The 19889-nt window shown below is 38.8% G+C and overlaps 1 protein-coding gene across 1 annotated transcript in view; it reads right to left on the bottom strand.

Moving 5' to 3' along the window:
- LOC150089598 (hephaestin-like protein) overlaps positions 1 to 19889 on the bottom strand; it is a 185141-nt gene that overhangs the window by 148237 nt on the left and 17015 nt on the right. The window contains exon 2 of the mRNA XM_090390043.1: positions 2709 to 2959. Coding sequence (XP_090246169.1) covers positions 2709 to 2959 — 251 coding nt within the window. The remainder of the gene's footprint in view (positions 1 to 2708; positions 2960 to 19889) is intronic.

A 19889-nucleotide genomic window follows, 5' to 3' on the forward strand; every position in this document is an offset into this window, starting at 1 on the left:
GAAGATCCTTTCGAAGGCAAATGAGAAGTAAACTGACTAAAATAGAGAACAGATCTTTGTCCGCATGGATATAAAATGAGATTCTTACCTTTCATTGTAATCTTAAGTGTAAGTGTGTGTGTGTGTGATGAGGGGTTTAAAGCACCTATTAGTACTGTAATCTTAAGTATTTACATACTTGCGCAGAACAAGTTAGATGATGTACGCATTGTGTTAAAATTCCCGTTACGTCTGATTTTTTTCTAAAATTAACTAATTTCTCAATTTTTTGTGATTAAAAATTGAAAAAATAAGTAAATAACTAATTAACTTTATAATAACTTTTTAAAAATATATTTAAAAATAATTCTTTTCACATTAAGAAGTTTTCATTGCACATACCTCAACAGTCACTCAACTTTTAGTAATGTACTTTAATATTTTAATACACTGTACAAAAAGAATACAGTAGGTATTTAATGCACCTTCTATAATTAATAACATGAAAAAAAAGTAATGGTTCATTATTTATATATTTAGTAAACTGATAACAAAAAAGGGCTCTTCAAAGCCTAGCTTATTTCGTTTGCGCCGTGCTTAAACCTAGAATTTTTTATTTATCCGCCATATTTTCCATGAATTCTCCCAATCAGTGTACAGCAACAATCTTCAGTCTATTAGCTAGTATATGGATAACTTATTTAGCAATCCTTGCTGTTTCAAGAATAAATGAGTATTATGGGGGGGGGGGAATAATGGCCCGATTTCTATTTGTCAGATTCTAATGAAATTTGGGAAGCCCAACAAATTTTTAAATTTCTATAAAGAATCAAATATAAAATTCCATCATGAAAAATGAAAATCCAGCCACCTGGAGTTGAGTTGTTTTAAAGCAAACAGACGTGGCCTTATAAAAAAGAAAATGGGAACCAAGAAAAGAATCCTGGATCACCCTTGCAGCCCTAGGTGAGAGTTCCTACCTTTAATTATAATACTAATTAAAAATAAAGATCTGTTGAACAGGTGACTATATACTCGTGATAGTAACAGCATGGATCATTTAATCCACTGTTGTTATTAGTAATTATTGTCTAACCAAGCCAAGAGCGTTTTATAGGTTTGTGTAAACGACTCCAACCTTGTGGTCAAGCATCCAAAGCCATTGAAATCGTCTGTTAACTTAATAAAGTGATCGGACATTTCGGTATTTAACAGACTGGCACGACCATTATTATTCTATTCTGTTTTACTATTTATTTTTCCTTATATTCAGGAATTACTTAACAGTTTGAATACTGTTCCGATTTAATCGAATTATTAAATAAGAAGTGCAGCGCACTGCCATCGAGTTGCTATGAATACCGATTTTTATCTGCCACTGGGAGTTGAGGATCTTCGGATCTGATGTAGTTTATACATTTTTTTTCCTCCCACCAGATTCATAATTCTGGTGGGAGAAAAAAGTAGTTAAATAAGGCCACTAGTTTATTGAAATTGCCGGTGACTTGGGTCCGCCCTGTAAATTCGAGTAAATAAAGCAATTTCGAAGTTAGGACTATTTTTAGCGTTTTGTTCTATTCTTAATGCGTGTCATCACGCCTCGCTATAATAAGAAACGCATGGGTTGGTTAAAAGTGATTTTGAGGCGGAAAGCGTGACTCGAAATTTTGCCTGTGATATGTTCGTGTATGAGGAAAACTGTTCGGTGGCGTGTATTTTTACGTTTTTGTGAAGCTGTATTTCGGAGACTGCTGCGAAAAGAAACACGAGGGCCTGTTTTGAATAAAGACATCTTTTATCACTCAGATCTTAATGGTCCCTAAAGCAACTAACTGCAACTAGAAACCGTAGTCTTGTACGTGATTTGCCACATTACAGCAGGCCGATATTGAGAGATATTCTGGCTAGAATTTCTTGTTTTGAATGGCCTTATATCACACTAATCTTCTCATTATGATTATCCAGTGAACGGGCGATGTTCGTTACAAGGACAAAAATATGACGAAGACCTCAACAACAGAAAACAAAAAAAAAAAGGGCACATAAATCACTGTCTCTGGTATTCAATCGAGTTGATCTTTAGCGCGTGACTGCCTTCTTTATCTCACTCATAATGAGCTTCATATAGTCATCCCATATTACAGCACCGGTTGCTGAACAACCAGTTATTTTCTCTCTTTTTTAATACTTGTGTTGCTTGAAGGCTGTTGATGACTAAATAATATAATAATAATAATTATTATTATTATTAAAGGCGATCTGGTAGAATATTAACGGACAATTAGGAATATTTCAGATCTCATTAAAAAAAAGACATTGAAATTATATTCTATGCTTCAGAAAAGGCCCAAGGATACTATCATCATCATCACACCCACCCAAATTTTAACTTGCAGAACCCAATTGAACTCTGGTACAAGGCTTTCAGGTGTATCAGCAAATGATGACCGATCCAGACTATTTTTTGTACTTGTTTATTAACTAGTTGAGCTGAAAGGCCACAAAAGAGTATGATGTAGCCAAACTATCATACCGTAATGTCCATAACTACAGAAAGGACCCAACGGAAGTTTAGAAACTTTGGCTCTACCTACGTCCTAAAGCCAGTCAAGTACATCGAATTTATTTTGAAATTGGTATTCGTATCTGTGAATAGGTTCTACTCTATATTACATTTTTATCGAAAAATATGAATAATACACATCTAGTAAAAAAAAAAAAAAACTCACCTTCATGGACCTTCACATAGCGAACTCCATGAGGATGCATGGAAATAGGCTCTCTGATGCCGTTGTAGAAGTGGACAATGACCAGATCTCCAGTTTCAGCTAGGATCATGGGACCGAGGATGCCCATCCAGGGTTCTCGCGGCTTTTGGACTAAGTACGTGTCATCCGTGTACTCCCTGAAGATGGATTTCTTGTATACCTTGCCAATACGAATTGGATGCCTACTTCTTTTGAGTCTAATAGCGGCAGTTCTGCAAAAATAGGAAAGAAGGTGGTATTAGTTCACAAAGGACACTTATATGAATTGGTTTCATGTTTTGAAACAAACATGCGAGTTCGTGATTATATGATGTACTGTTTGTTTGTTTTTTACTTTATTTTTGTTACTTTAGAGTTCAATATAGAATCTTTAAAGAAATAGAATAAATCCCAATGTTTGACTCAACAATACAATAATTCCACTTAGATTTTTTTATAAATTTTTTTTATAAATTCTAAATTTTAATTTAGAATTCCAGGGAAATTGGCATGTCCCTTGAGCAGGGAAGCTTAATTCGTTGTCATGACACCACTCATAAATGAAATAATAGAAAAAGGTAACAGTCTAAACTACTACAAACAAAACGCCCACTGATTGTAGGTGAGATCTACAAATCAAAGAAATGTCCCCCCCTCTGCTGTTTTGTTCCTTATAACTTCATAAATAACGTACAAAACAAGCAATTCCATTCGCATTCAAAAACATTGTTTACAAATATGTATTGTATTCCTGAATCATACGAGTATTCAGAGAAAGAAATGGGTGTCTGTCATGCGATTGAAAAGCGCACCCACATTGACTATTTGACGTATATAATTGCTAATTGCCATGCGTCAGGATATTTCAGTGACAGACACATCGCAAACAATCCGACTGACAGGTAAATAAGGAGGAGAAATGCGAAGTAGGACAACGGGAGTCAAATTATTATTCACGTTTACGAAAATGTCAGAATAACACATCACTCGGGGCATGTTCCTTAAGTTGTCACTCCTGTACTCTGTTAATAGTTTTGCAAGTATTACGAAGGGCGTTGTTTGCCTTCAGCCATTATTTTAGTAAGGACAGTTTGAGAACACGCTTTTATAAATATTAGGGCAATCCTCTTTTATATTATTGACAGTAAAAAGGATTTCCTCAATCTCAAGGTGCCATGAGATTGAGGAAATAACGTACGAGTATTTTATATAATATCTTTATCGCAATCAGCGAAAATAAGTAAATTTTACATGGATGCCTGATGTAATACCCGTGACAGCAAAAATGCTAGGGGTTTAACATAGAAAGGAACTAAAACAGGAAAAACAAAACAAAACAAAAAAAAGTTGTGAACACGTGAAAACAGTTTTTTTTTTTTCTTTTCACAATAGCAACAAACCGATCAAGGAAAAACAAGGACAGTCGCTCGGCTGAAGACGAGAGCTGCTCCCTGATGATGTGTCCTCTGTAGACTTTGTCCTCAATGAATTTCTGAAGTGTGTGTGAGGGGTAGAAGTTTGTGCTTGAAGAGCACCCACCGAAGAAGCCAGTACTCATCAGATGAGATGATTTTTAGCGTGGTTCGCTGTTGAAGTCCAGATTTCAGATCCGTAGGTAATGGCTGATTGAAGAAACCGGTAAATATATTGAAGGGAAGTGAGACTCTGTGACATGAAGGAGGAGGTGTTTGGTAAGCCATCTGGATCGGCAGACCTTGTAAATATCTGCGACATGGTGTTTAAAGCTGAGTTTAGGGTTAGAGATTACCCCCGAGATCTCTGTGCTTGGTTACCGGAGGTTCCATGGATTTTCAGGTTTAGTTGAGTTGGGTGTAATTTGAGTGAGAACACCATTTGGGCATATTTGTTGGGTTAATCTAAAGAGAGAACGGTGCTAAGTATGCAACAAGAGTTTTTAGGCTGTTGATGATGGTTTCGGAAGCAGTCTCGGGTTGGTCGGTCTCATGGATCCGATAGAGGAGTTTGAAATCATCTGCGTAGCTGAGAAAATCCGTTTTCTGGCACAGGAATGGGTGGATGGCAGCAGTAAAGAGGAACCAAGAAAGAACTCCGCCCTGAGGAACACCTATACTGACTTTCCTAGTGAAGGATTTTTTATTCACCGCCAGGTGAAGACCCATGGTCGTATGAAACGACTTTAAGAATTCAAAAATATTTCCTTTAATCTGGTATCACTCCTCGCATAGCTAAAGGAGGGGCTGGACGTCAATGCAGTCGAAGGCAAACTGGATATCAAGATACACAATTGCCATCACCTCCTTGTCTTGTAGAGCCTCCAGGAATTGCTCGAACTATATATTGATTCCAGGTTGTTGGAAAATTTTGAGTTGTGAAAATTCCATTTAGGATTTCTAGAAGCGCCTATATGATGAAAACATTTACGCCATTAAGGATAAATTGTGGGATCCCATCAAATCCAGCACATGACATTGGTAGGATACTACTGAGTGCCTGGATGAGCTCTCCTTTTGTAATAATGATGGATGCGAGGGTATCTCGCTGACAACTGTCGTGAAGGTTCTTATGGTCTGATGCAAACTTTGGCTTAAATCTTGTAATGTAGTCAAGCCATTCGATCGGATTAAGTTCTTGAAGGAAATCATTATGTCCTGCCTTAAACGGCGTCTTCCCTACGTTGAGTGTTTTATCAATGTAGGCTTTCATGGTTTTAGATTTGCTTCTGTTACACTGAGCACGGGTCCTTGAGTATGCTATCCTGTCTATTGGGTCTGATGTGGCTTTCCATTTTGCATGAAGCCTTTGTTTATTCTGAAATTCGAGCCTGAGCTGTTGGTTCCACCATGCTTTGCTCCGGCAAGAGATTGACAGTTTTAGATGCTGCAGATCGAGCAATGGAATTCACCAGAAGGTAAGAAAGTGCAGCCAGAGCTGTGGATGACATTGGTACAGGGCATCCCAAGAAAGACGGATGCTGCAAAGCAGCATTTCTGTGGATCGAGGAGTGAAGGACTAATCACAGTTTTCTTAACTGCTATCTGATGTTGCCATGGTGACTTGGAAGTAATTGGGAGACAGAGGGCTACTGGTAAGTAGTCTGACATGAAGGCTGTTTAAGGCTGGCTGGCTGTCTAAGGTGAGGGTGTCTGTTGCAAAGATTGGGTCTAACAGGTTAGTGCCTCTGGCAGGGGCAAAATTCTGGAGGGTCCGTCTTACTGCAGCCAGATTAGAGGATAACAATCTGCGAAGACTGTGTTGGTCTGAACTAATATTCAAGTCTACACACACAAGTAAAGTTGCTTTGGGGTGGCTCTGATTAATGACCCAGTTAGAAACCTCTTGTATAGCGTTCTTAACTGAGGGTGGGGGGATATAAACTGTGCACATGTCAAGTCTGTTGTCTTGGGCACTGTCTTCAAAGTGGCTGATTTCGTTAGATCTTGAAAATTGCTTGCAGAATGGATAGCATTAGTTGTAAAAGAACAGCGTAATAACAGTTGGCTAAGGCTCATTATGACACTCAAGTTATTAACAATTGATCCTGCCATCTAGTCTGATGCTTCAAACCAGTAGTTCATTTGATCTGTCAAACACAGAGAAAACTGAAAAATTCTGCCCTAAATTGCAACGAATTTTATTCTCTACATAATAAATAGATATGTTTGAAACCACGTCGACCGTGTTAAATGTTTCAAATTCAGTCATTTCAAATTACGTTCCCATACGTAATTTGAAATGACTTTCAAATTACGTTTGAAATTACGTTTCCCGGAAGGAAAAAGTCTAAACTTCATTTTTGACTGGGTTTTGATGGCCACATTGGCTGAATGAAGAAGTGTGATTCATCCGGTGAGGGGAAGACGCAATCTTTCGAAACTGATATTTATGGCAACATCAATGTCACGTGCGGTAGTACAAGGTTACTGTCGCTGTTCGATTCAGTCATAATAGTTGGCTGCACGTGAGAGCTCAAGTTCATTTATGACTTCCCGCTCTTTCTGAAAATTTGCGTCCATTTACCCACAGACTGATCAACACGATTCTTCATACTGTTGCGCTAATATATTTTTTTCTACAAATGTTGGCTGTTCGTTTTTTCTCCTTCACCATGAGGCGCTATCTTTGCTCTAACATTATCTTTTGTGCTACAGTGAGGTCACTATCAACTCGTGTTTAACATAGTGACAGTGTTTGCGTGTGGGGACGCCACCAGTGGTTACCCACACCTGCGCTGTTTTTCCTTGTGCGGTGAAACAGTGTTCTGTAAAGCCAGAAGCATGAACTGTGTGCTGTTTTATGTGGAGTGTTGGGTTGTTGTTCATCTGGCTTTCTGCCACGGGGCCCCTAATGGGACCTAACGTTATCTGCCAATAACCTCTGGGAGATAACCAGGCTGTTAAAAATATCTCTGACTGGTCTCTGCCAGGGTCGCCTGAGCTTCCTGACATTGTTACCACCCAAGTTACACTTAAAGCTGTTATCGTTTTTGATTTTGAATCAAGGCAACTAAGAACATGAGGCAGAAGTGTGTCGCGTTTGTAAACTGCGTGGTATCCTGTGATCTGTTTGCCTGCTTGTAATGTTGAAAATACCGAGCTTCCGGAAGGAAAAAAAATCCAGTCCTTCCACGATGTCTCGTCTCGATGGGATTCGAAGCTAGGAACGAGGCAACCATTTTTTCACATGGTGACAGAGTTAGCCGATCTCTCAGGAAAGGATTGCATGTTTTTTTGTTTTTTTTTTTTAATCTAGAGACTGGAGATTTCATCCCCCCTTTATAAGAAAGCCAACTCATCATATAATACACACGCAATATCTCATGGCTTTGGCTGAATCAATGCTAAGTTTAAATAATCCAACCCAAGCATCTCTCTGAAAGGAGTGGAAGAACCTTTATAATACCAATGTCTATAAGCAGTTCGCGTGTCGGGTCTGTGACGTTACAGAACCTAGCAAATTATGGAGAGCTATAATTGTCAACTATCAAATCGAAAGACCGTATTAAGATGACGAAGATATACGTACGTGTTGTTAAAGAATGACAGGTTTTATAGCCGAACTTACTGAAGCAGCAATGTTGTCATCAACCGTGACACTACCGATGTATCAAATGTTAATATCAGTAACTGACAGATTGCCAACTAATGTCGCAGTACCCTGGTGAATAAGATAGCAATCATTATCTCTTATTTCAATCAAGGCATTAAGAAATTTACTTGTCAAAGGGATCCCAAAGCAACTTTGATGTCTTCATATGTTTGGTTAAGTTCCCATATCCGAGATAAGTGATGTCACAAATGTTTTCTTGGTTGTCATCGGAGTACGTCCTGATATCTATTAATCCTATAAGAGTCCTTTTCTACTGATACGTTTAGACTAGTACACGGATTTTCCGCGAACTGAAGTCAAAGGATGAAAGAACTATTGGGCTAAAATTTGGAGAGTGGTGCGAGTACACTTTAAGAAAATCGTGCAAAGAGACCACTAGTTAATATCTTCCTTTTCGTTTAAATATCGACCGGATTTGTTTGAAAGACCTTTAACCACTGAAAGTTTGGTTTTCCACAATTCCTAAGGATATTAGACAGGTAAGTTAAAATTCATAGTGATTCTTTTTTCAGATGGTTTGAAGCAATTCTTTTTAAACAAATGATTGAGTGAAGTTTATTGGAGCTTGTGTGTTTCTTCTCCGTTCTGTTCAGAACTGTTCGCTCTTTCCTGTCTCTTTTTTCACTTTCCATTTCTCTACTTCCGTCTTTCCTCCTCCTTTTTTGCCTTTCGCTCTTCCTTTCCTCATTTGTCACCCATTTCCTCTTCTTCCTATCTTTAACGATCTTTCCACTTTCTGTTCCTCATTCTTTTCTTTTCTTTTACCCCCCTCCAACCCTACCTTTTTGCGTTCCCTTTTACGGCGGTAGCGATGGAGAAAGGGTATTTCACAAAGACATTTAATCATACCGCGATAATTTCTCTTACTCGCCTATGGTCGTTCTAATTTGAGGTCACGCTTCTATCTGTTTATCTGCCCGAACAAAGGGCCTTGAAGAACGACTTCTAACCTCGAGCTGCAGTGCCATTATCAACTTCCTAATGTCACTGACTGCAGGTGGTTTGTGTGAACGGCGCCATACCGGCCAGGTGTACACTTAACGGCGAATGTACTGCTCCACTTAAGGTAACGTATAATCCACTGGTCAGGTACGGCACCCCTTTCAAGAAGTCGTTACAACCGTGCGTTAAAAAACTTAATGCTGTTTACTCGTGTACGTCGTAACCATTTTCTTTAATGCTAAGAGCACCCATTGCAGCGGATACCTAAGTAATAATTCATTGTCACAGAATGATACTACAAAACCAGGTCGTCCATATTTATGAACTTAGAAGAGTCGGACTATGTTTATTTATGGTCATTACTATAAAACTTTACACAAAAAGTGATAAATGAACAGAGTCTTTGTAATATTTACTAAAACACATTCTGTCTGTCTAACACGCACGAGACACTGAACTTTACCTCCCAGGAGTATTAATTTCCATCGCACTTTGTCAGAATTTAAGATAACTGAGGTTGTCAGCCACTCCTTAACACAACAATAATTTGGAAATGTTGCATTAACAGCAAACGTTGAATGATGATTACATTGTCGAATGCAGCAAATCTAATCCGCAACTATTCCGAGGTCCTGACCAGGAACAGCCTCATCTTTGTATAATTGGTGTTCACGAGTATAAACTTAAGTACTGGTTACGTGAAAGTTCTTGACAGTTTAGGCATACTTAATGAACCATAAATATGGATTTAGTCTTAAGCAGAAAACTGGACATTGAGAGAAGAGATATAGTTTCAAATCTGAACATATACATAGTGGGTTTTACACTTGAAAGAGGGGTGCGGGAGTGATGAGTTCCAAGTAGATGCGATGCTAACGAGGAGAGGGCGCAAATTGACTTTTTTTTTTGGAAAAGCTTGAGTAACAATCTTGAGAGAACCACTGATTTATAACATACCATTTGGTTCTTTAGAATACTTCCCAAGGTGATTAAGGAACTGAGAGGGACAAAAAAATGCACCCTTCCATCTCCGACACTTAAAGCCGATCTGAGGGATTTCGATAAGGGTGTTATTTATGGATGTCACATTGCTGAGATAGCCTACACTATCAAATTCGTTTATCGGTGATGTCATCATGAAATGGAAGGGAGATGGTAGCAGACCCATGTTTATTTCAATAGGATAAAGTTCCATGACGCATTGCCGGTGCTATTCGAGAAAGGATCATGGACATAAATGTACAACATTTGAAATGGCCATCGCAGAGTGCTGATTTCAATCTTATGGAACACCTATGAGAAGAACCGGAACGTTGGGCGAGGTCAGACCAAGACGCCCACATCAACTGCTGATCACTGTTCTGCAGGAGGAATGGGGGACTAAACCCTCTGAAGTCTATCGTTTGTTAGTGAAAAGCCAACAGGAGGGTGGAGTGTGGAGAAAAGGGGTACTGACGCGAGTGGCACGACGTCAGTGTGAACGAAACAGATGTCACTAGCACTCACTTCTGTGTTTATAATTTTTTGGAGATCAGCGTATAGATAATTGTGAGCAATTTGCCCACATGGCCTGTTGTGTGGCCACGAGTGTGCCTGAAATTAGAAACTTCTAATAACGGCACAGTTCTCTTTAGTTTCGGGGGAAAAAAAAAAGAAGAACAATAGATCCATTATCGATGAAAAACTGAGTGGCAACCTAAAGAACGAAGTTTGGTTTGTGTTTTGATCTCGACGCTTGATGAGTTATTGCCTTATTTACAAGCATGACCGTATACTTAAAATGAGCTTGAGATATTTATCTGAAGCAGTATAAATGGAAATTTAAGTTCAGAGAGAGAGAGAGATGACGCCACTTATTCTTGAGTAAATTGCGGTTTTAACTCTTAGCACTACGAGTGAAATACAACAGAGTAGATACGCATATCATAAATGGATTTCCAGTTGTTTAGCAAACAAAGAGTCTGTTAGTTCTAGTTACCAGCCAGGTCTGGTGTGTGAGTTTAATTGTGTGTGTGTATGTTGTAGGTCACTGCCAGGCTGTCTCAACAAGTGCGTGCAATCTTGATCTGCGGTAGCATTTCACTAGACGATGCGGTTAAGGTCGACCTCGGTCTGAGTGATGAGAGAGCTATAAATAACCCATCAGTTACGCATTCATTCTCATTTCTAGTAAATGGAGAACCTCTATTAGAAAAAGACTACCAAGTTGAACACAAGCTATTTTAAGGGAGGAGGGAAGGTGCAAAACTCGATGGCGCATGCGTCTCACGGCTCCAGTGTTTACAAATTTTACAAGTTCAAAGAAGTTTACCCAATTGTAGACGGTGGTATCTTAAGGGGGATGCATGCACTATATTTTATAAAATTAACATAAAAATTAATGTATTTTTTAATCTTCAAAAGGTGATAGTGTGTTACAACGCTAACATAGAGTAAATTCCGTGATGGTTTGCACTGTGTCAGATGATTTTATGTTTACATGAAATCATGCTTAGTCTTTCAGAGTTTGACATGACCCTGATTTTTTAAAGGGTAGCTTTTGAATGAAATGTGATTTTGTCATTATTTAAACAATTCCATAGACGAATGATTTTTATATACCAGCTTGCACTACACTAAAAAATAGTTTGGACAGCCCAGAATGCTGATATGAACCCTATCGAGCATCTTTGGGATGTATTGCATCGTCGGGTACATGCACGTTGAGATCGCCCAAGGCCGAACTGGTGGCTGTTTTAAAAGGTCGAGTGGAGGAACATATCATCTGACATTTATAAAAAGCTGGTTGAGAGTATGCCGGGAAGATTGAAGGCAGTCATAAAAGCAAAAGGTTTCAGCACAAAATATTAAATGACACAATAAAAGTTTTGTCTAAAGGCAGGTGTCTGGATATTAATGGTAGGGCAGTGGATGTGGGACGTCGTGGAACAGCCGGTAGCTGCCAGTACCATCGAATTTCTGTAAACTGTGGGATGTAGTGCAGTAGGACCGTCCGCTGGATTACCATACCAGCGGACGTTCCCTTCTCCACTTTGTGTTGTCTATATTGCGATGTTCCCAGGCTCGTTTGTGCTAAACGAGCAAAAGCACGTATATACGCATTATAATGCAAAGTTATCTCAGCGTATGTTTCCATAATATTTTCCTTAATGCAGGGCGTATATTTATAACAGAGAGAGAAACTTGGTTGTTTCCATATATTGGCTCTCCTACAGTTAAACAAGATAAATGGCGATTAATTTCAGAACCCCAGGATTTGTATTTCCAGTCTACAACAGCCGTACCGTTTCTCGAAGACTCCGACAACCCATGTGAAAATAAACTTCCTCACTAAAAACTGTTACCATGAAGAATTTCAAGCGTTTCTAATTATCAATTCAAAGCACACGCTGTGATCTTTTTGCGCCGTCAAACTACTCTGATTTCTGAACTGTGAAGTGTGTGCGTGTAGAGGAAACTACGGTAGTGCCAGAGCCTGTCTTGACGTACCCTACGACTTGGCCTGCTTCTCTTCTTAAAATCAGATGAAGCTTTCAATATTAGTCAGTGGATATCTGAAGGAGTTTTTCAGAGTAATTGAAAATTACAAATACTTTTATAGAAAACAGCACAATTTTAGAATTTGTATACTTGGAAATACGAAACTATTTCAATAACTCCTTTCAAAAACCGGTTTTTAGTATACTGCCCATGTCGTAGCGGGTTGCACAGTGGTTATAATCACTGTCCTCTGTATACTGGTTGTTGCTACTAAGGCGATATTGCTCCGTATATTGTCTGTAAATTGCGAATGTTCTGAGGTCAATTTTCTTTTTGCTTGAGGAAAAGCCCGAGTTTCCGGGAGAAAAAACCTTGCTACCTTCGCCTGAGACCAACTAACTCAACCACATTGTGAAAAAGACCCATAAAAACTCCTCACGTCATCGACAGGACTCGAACCCAGGTATTTTCCACCCGGTGGGGGAGGATGGCGATCCTACCAACTGCGTTAACTACGAGGGCGCATACTGGGAGAAAAAGGCCTGGATTCGAATCCCGTCATTGGCGTGAGGAACTTTTAAGGGCGACTCCAAGTCACGAAGCCTCCACATATCGTATTTGTAAATTACGTGATGGGCGATTTGATTATTTGGCAGAATGAAACGCCCGAGTCGAATTTCCAGGTGAGAAAACCTTTCAACCCTTAGCCAGCACTGACTAAATCGGTCACAATACGAGAAAAAATAATGTGGGAAGTATCTGCCATTTTCGACCAAGAATGGGAATAGAATTCAACCTTTTCCAGTTAACGTGAGAGAGCAATGCTATCCACTGTGTTACCCGCTAGGGTTTGGATGTAGTCGCGCCAACAGGAACAAGTTTTTGTGATCACGTAGGTTGAAGTTGCTATACTGGAAATGTTAACTATGCGAATTTAAGATCTCCTTCCTCATACTTCAATCATTTTCTCATTAATACAGTCCAAAGGACATTTTAACAATGGCGGTAAGTAATATAACCCCTGCATTCAAGACTCGACATGACGTCCACCCGCAACTTCCTATTTTCTACATTAAGTTGAAATGGGACAAAATAAATTAGTTGTAAATAAACCCTAAGGTGCTGTATAAGTAGCAAATTGAAGTTTACAAAAAATAATAATAAATCCCATGCATGATTAATAGGATTGAACGTAATAGCAACGAAAAAATGCCCAATGAAAAGCCAGCAGTGACGTATTGTTTCATTCTTATAAAGGAATATGTAGAGTTAATTATCCGGAAAATGCATTTCTCTGGTAATATAAGTGGGATAGATTTCACAACTCTCTTCCGCACTTCAATTGCCACATATTTCTTAAGTTTGCTGGGCTGTTTCTTTGTGGCAACCCTTACTAATACACTAGTTTTCCGCTCTGTTTCAGTAACCTGGAGACTCATGTGGACACTAATTTTAAATTATTTCTCCGAGCGGTTTCTTTGGCTGCTGCGCAAATACGTTTACGCATTATACTTTTAATCGCTTTGAAGCAAGATGGTTTACCATAGAATTGGAACACGCTTCTTTAAACGGCCTTCTATAGGGAAATCCATCCCCGTTGCCTTTTATCTGATGAGCTCTTGCTCATGGACACCCTGATGAAATGATTTTTCACTCTGCTGATAAGTACTCTGATTAACACGAGTTGGGATACAGCCCACTTCGAATGTTAACTCTGAAGACATTCATCGGAGCGCAACTCCTAGAAGACCATGTACGGTCCGCACAAAGGTTTCCATTTCAAGTGTTTTCAGAATAGTGGGTTAAGGATTGGGCCCTCACATCGATTCTTATTTTTCAAGAGCCTCTTTAAGCCCGACGAAATACTGTAGTGATACAGTTACGCCTCATCGTCCCTGAATTGAACTCGAGTTTGTGCTCTGGTATTAATGGGCTAATTCTATTGGTTACCGACTGTCATCTTTCAGCTAATCTTCAACAGCGATATAATCAGAGATGCCCCTGAGGTTACCAAAGAGCAGTGATTTTTAATGTGTGGCTCGTCACCCTGAAGTGAGGGGGACAGAGTAAGCCGTTTTGGAGGTGCGGAGGGTCTTGAGGATTGCCTCAAGATAATATTATTTTATAGGTTTCTTGATCTTAGCTGTAGGAAAAATAAAAGACGATCCTAGAGATGTACAGTGTTTACTAACTACTTAACGAAATGGGAAAAAAACGAGTTCGTAATGAAAGTGCTACAAATGGCAAAGCTTCTCTCCTCTCAGGTACTTCCTGAGAAGAGAACTACGAAATTTCACAATTCTCACAAGAGGAAAAGAATGGAATCCAGAGAAAGAGGGAGAAGAAAGAGGAGATAGATGGACGATCTGGGAGCCTAGCCTGAATGGAATGCTTAAAAAAAATAATTCATGATGCTTGAGACAGAGAAACTTGATAGTTGTTGGCCACCAACCTCTCTGTCGGAGACAGTAGCCCTCTTGGTAGAATCGCCATTCTTCCCACACCGCGTAGAAAAGAGCTGAATTCGAATCCCTTTGGTGAAATGAGGAATTTTAAAATAGGCCTTTTATGCAACGTGGCTGAGTACACTGGTATGAATTTTTCTCCCGGAAATTCGGGTTTTTCCTACAGGAAAAAGAAAATCGACCACAGAATACACGCAGTTTACAGACAGTACAGTATATATTGAGCGATAGGTCTTTGTCGCTGATGCTCCTAAAACCCTACTTCAACAACAACGGAGGCAGCACTTAAAAACAAAATTGAATAATGCCAATTTAAGAGGTATGGGCAGGCCCTGAATGAACCCAGATAAGTAAATATAATTTCTGTAGAGTCAGGCTGTCAAAAGGATGATATCGATATGGGTAAAGCCTCTCATACTAAGCATAAGAGTCAGACATCGTCTCGGATTCTGTATCACACAAAATTTCATGGGCATGAAACTAAATTTAAAAAAATAATTTTTCTGAATAATGTGTTGGATAAGAATCGCTTGGGTTAGATAAATGAATATTTACTGTACAATGGGTACATTAAAGCAAACGATATCATAGAAAAATCGTTTTTGCAAATTCATCTACTCCAGACTTGGGTTTGGCTAATGATGAGAAGGTAACGACAAATGTTCCTATCTATTTTGTTGTCTGCTTTCATGTGGGCGGAAAGTTGGCACAGATTGATCTGGTTTTCGTTGATGACCTCTAGGGAGGGGACGTACACATGCGCATGAATGCGACCTTCTTACACACTCCTAATGGTCATATCATCTGAACATCGATAAATGATGCCAAAATTGCACTCGCCATGAAGTTGAGTTGAGAGTACAGGATAGTCAAGACTCTATGGAAACTGTTTCCGTCCTCAATGCGACGATTAATGAAAATTAGCTGTTGGCACAGTACCAAATATCGACTTAGTCACAACAGTTGGTTGTATGTGCGATCGCTCATAATCACTGATGGATTCACCACAGTTTTTGAATTACTCCATTCGTTTGTACTCATCTCATCATCGAACTTCATAACACGAGCGGCCCAACACAGGAGGCACATTGCTTGATACCATCTTGGATTCACGTGTTCTCCCTAGTGACATCGGCAACCGAGTTTACAAGTTTTTCACTAAACTGCTACCCACCACACCATATTTTACGCCTCTTACATCATTTGCAACTTTCCATAAACAAAAATGAACGCAGACCTTGAACAAACCTCTCATAGCCATATAGAAAACAGACAGACAGACGTTTCGTCATACTCCGTAAATCTGTTTAACCTTAAAACTCACTCGCACCCACTTCGTTTTAATTATAAAAAACATTAATTTTAGCTTTTTTTTTACTGAATTTAAAACAGTGACCATTAATTATGATTTGCTAAACTCTGTTAAAAAATATAGAACGAAAATAAATGAGAGAAAATAATAATAAATAAATAAAAAATAAAACATATTGCTGGCAGATGAAGGTTAATTTAAACATTATCGTGTCTACTCTTAATCTGTTTATCCTCCTTTTTATATTCACAAATTGTTTAACATGAATTTGCAAAATATTTATTAGTTGCGATTTTATTATTTGGTCATTCATACGGAGTTTCTTTTACCACAGTCGTATTGGCAGCTGTTTCGAGTGGCTGGATAACTCTTTCGAGTGGCTGGATAACTACACGATCTTTACGATATGTCATGCTTTACTTCTCGCAGAGATCCTGTTCGATTAGACTTCAATATGAATGGAATCTTTCACTTGTGATAGCACTTTATTCCTGCGCGACACATGTAAACATTAACAATCGCTCTTCGACGCAGCCTTTATTTTTAAGATCATGCGATTCCGAAATGGATGAAGAGAGATACGCAGGCAGTGAACTAAATCAACTGAAGGTATGATACGCGCCGGCACACTCTCTAAGTCATGGACGTCAAACGCGTGTAAGTGAAGTGTATCAAAACCACCCGACGTTCCAGTCAGGTGAGCCCATAATTGCCGTATTTTGGTAGAGCTGGGTATACAAAGGTGTAATTCGGAAAGTCCACTTAATAGACTCTGTTTCAATGAGTCCACTATTCTCGGGACTCTGCCCACATTCCCGAAAAACGTTTTTCGGACTGCGGTTGGTCGGAGTGATAAAAAGAAAAAGACAAGTGTCCTAAAATTGTTAATCCACGCGAACAGAGTTTAATTAGGGCATTTCCTACTTCCATGACTACTGGCATTATTCGATAGATTTTTAAGTACGAGAAAATTCATGTGTTGTTAAATGCTGTCGAGTTTTGTGGACTGTTCAGATCCGACAAAACCTGTTTATGATGCATGCCTTTGGCTACTGAAAACAGGAAATTATGAATAAAGATAGGAGAGGTCTCTTTATCTTTCTCATAGATCCTCCCGCTCACTCCTCATCTCGAAATAAACGAGGCACGTTTTTGGGATTTCAACCGTGGCACGCAGTCTTTCATGTTTTTATTCACTTCCTCTCTATGTGTCCGTTTACTTTCTCTCATTTCCTTTCTTTCTTCTCTTTGTAACGGGGATTTCTTTATCTGCTTTTAGTTTTTAAAGAATTTATTCTTCTGTTTTTCTCCTTTAATTATTCCCATCAGTTTATCCCTTTTACAAGAAGCTACGATAGAAGGCATCAGGGAAGCTGGTAAGCGTTGTAACCAATATTAGGAAGGTGAATCTGATTGTGGAGCTTTTCTATTCTCTTTGGTGATGGTCTTCCTCCAACAGAAGAACACGCCGTGGCATCATATCCAACTCCCATAGGAGAAGTTCCAGTATGGGAATATTAATATGCACGATTTAGGCATTTATCGAAGAGGCAGCCTTTTTTGGTGGTTATCATTTTGGATTAAACTCAAAGGAAGTTAAATTAGGTTCTGTATATTCGCTCTATAAGTTGCGTGTATATTTTATGTTTGGTCTGGTGATTTTAAGAATGAAAAAAAAACCGGAGTGTCTGGAACTCTACATATATAGAACACAATTAGAAATGAATAATTAAGAATGTATAAGTTAGGAATACTACTAATAAATTGCTCATCTAGTGTATATTTAATTTCTTCTCTAATTATTTTCAATTACAAGGACTCTCTCTCTCTCTCTCTCTCTTCGTTCCTTTTATTTTTTGCTATCAGTTTCAATTTTTTAAATATTGTGTGAAAAATGTAACCATTAATTCGTTTCTCTGCAGTTTCTTGAACACTGTAGATAATTTCATAGGTGACATCGTTTATTACATCAGTGTTCAGTCTACTGAAACAGAAATTGCGTTTTATCACTTCAGAATTTTAGTGATATCCACAACCTGTTTTTACCCTCAAGAATTCTTTATCTTAACTCAAAGGTAACTAATCGGGTACTATCAGTGGGGAAAAAACACACTACAGTCAGCTTCCTGAATCATTAATAATAATTTATTGCGAATTGTAATATGTATTTGAATTGTAATATATCGAGAACTGTATATTACAAAGCTCGACATCCGAGATATACAAACATAGCGTGTATTTTGAATAAGTAACTAGCAAAACGTGCAATACCAGCTGGAACGAGGTCAAGTTTGGTAGGAAAATAATGAACACACTGTAATCATTATTATTACAGGAATTGGCAACTTTGTAGATAAGAAGAAAACGTTAGATTCAATGCAGATTACAGGTATCTTGAATTTTACCAAATCTTAGTCTTTATTGTTGGTGATTGCAGCCTATGTTATCTGATGCCAATTACTTTGTTCCTTTCGAGTCACACGGGACTTGGGTCAACACAAAGTCGGAGTCGCATTTAAATGGGGTACTACAAATGGACGCAATTCCTAAAGCTTCAAATTGGTATTTAATTAGTAGAAGAGTCCATTTTAAAAAGAGGCATGAGCCACTTACAGTTCTTCGTGCGATTTAATCCATCCTCGCACGAAATGTAAGATGTGCAGTATTTAGATACATCATTAAGAGGACTCGCAGCATCCTGACACATTATCACTTAGTGGTATTAGGGGTTTGCCAGTTTGGCCTTCTTGCCAAAAAGTAAATTAGATTAACGCAATTAGGGAGGGACTAATAGATCGTTATGGCTGAGAGGACGCCTTACGTATTAAGCACACCAGGATTCGCAGTTCACTTCGCCGCTTGTTTGTTCGGAAAAAAAAAAGTTTCCTGAAAGGAACACCTTGTGAGAGGAGAAAGTGCGAGTCACGGCACATACCTGGGTGCTGCTAATTGTACGCATTCTGTTTCGGTCGTTGGTTTCAACGATTATGCTACTTAACAGTACGGGTGATAACAGCCTTTCTTGCAGATGAAGAAATGAGTCGTACAAAATCACTAACTCCTGAAGGCCATAATTAACTGTAATAGGCGCTCCATTTTTACGTAAGAAATTTCATAAAGGAATTTTCTTGGATTAATGCTGAGCTCTGTTTGAAGCCGTCTTACTGTAGGTTGGGCGTTGCCATCGTGTTCTAAAAGAATCTTTTGGACATCAAAGCTGTACTGAGTGGTGCATAACGTGTAAAGTGTGTATTGAGTTGATTTATGAAAATCTCCCTTGGACATCTGTTGTCGCTTTTGCACATGCCCTCTCTTCAGACGAATTTGTTATCAATTTCAAATTTGGATTGCTAGAAAGCAATCTGTTGCATCCACAGCGAACTAGTTCCTCTGGAAAACGCGTATTTTGACATTCGACTCGAAGGACCTATCGAATTAATGAATTTCAAAGACCAAAATCCCAGGGAACATGATTCAAAAAGTTTTGAATAGGCATTTGCGCAATCATGGAATATGATAGAATTCAAGAGAGTTGAATGCCACGAAATTCTTCATCTCTCTCTTTTTGTACTGCCAGATAGCAGTACATTAATACAAATATTCGATATTAGTTGCTCTAGTTCACGTGCAAAGTTATCGGTCATTTCGGTAATGCGAAGTGGAGTAAATGCTTCACGCTCAACTCCACCCCCTTTCCCCTTCTACTAAGCGAAAAGACAAACCACGTTTAACCTTCCTTTGCCATGGTAACGCGCACTGTTTTAGAATTCAGAAATCATCAATGTGTAAAAAGTGGGTAAAACATCGTCGGGAATTTACCTATTTAAGAAGTAGTTTCTATGACAGAAGCTAAGAGCCATTCTCATTACACACTTT

The sequence above is a fragment of the Mastigoproctus giganteus genome, chromosome 2, assembly GCF_048544385.1.
Source record: "Mastigoproctus giganteus isolate SK-2022 chromosome 2, ASM4854438v1, whole genome shotgun sequence".
Classification (NCBI taxonomy): domain Eukaryota; kingdom Metazoa; phylum Arthropoda; class Arachnida; order Uropygi; family Thelyphonidae; genus Mastigoproctus; species Mastigoproctus giganteus.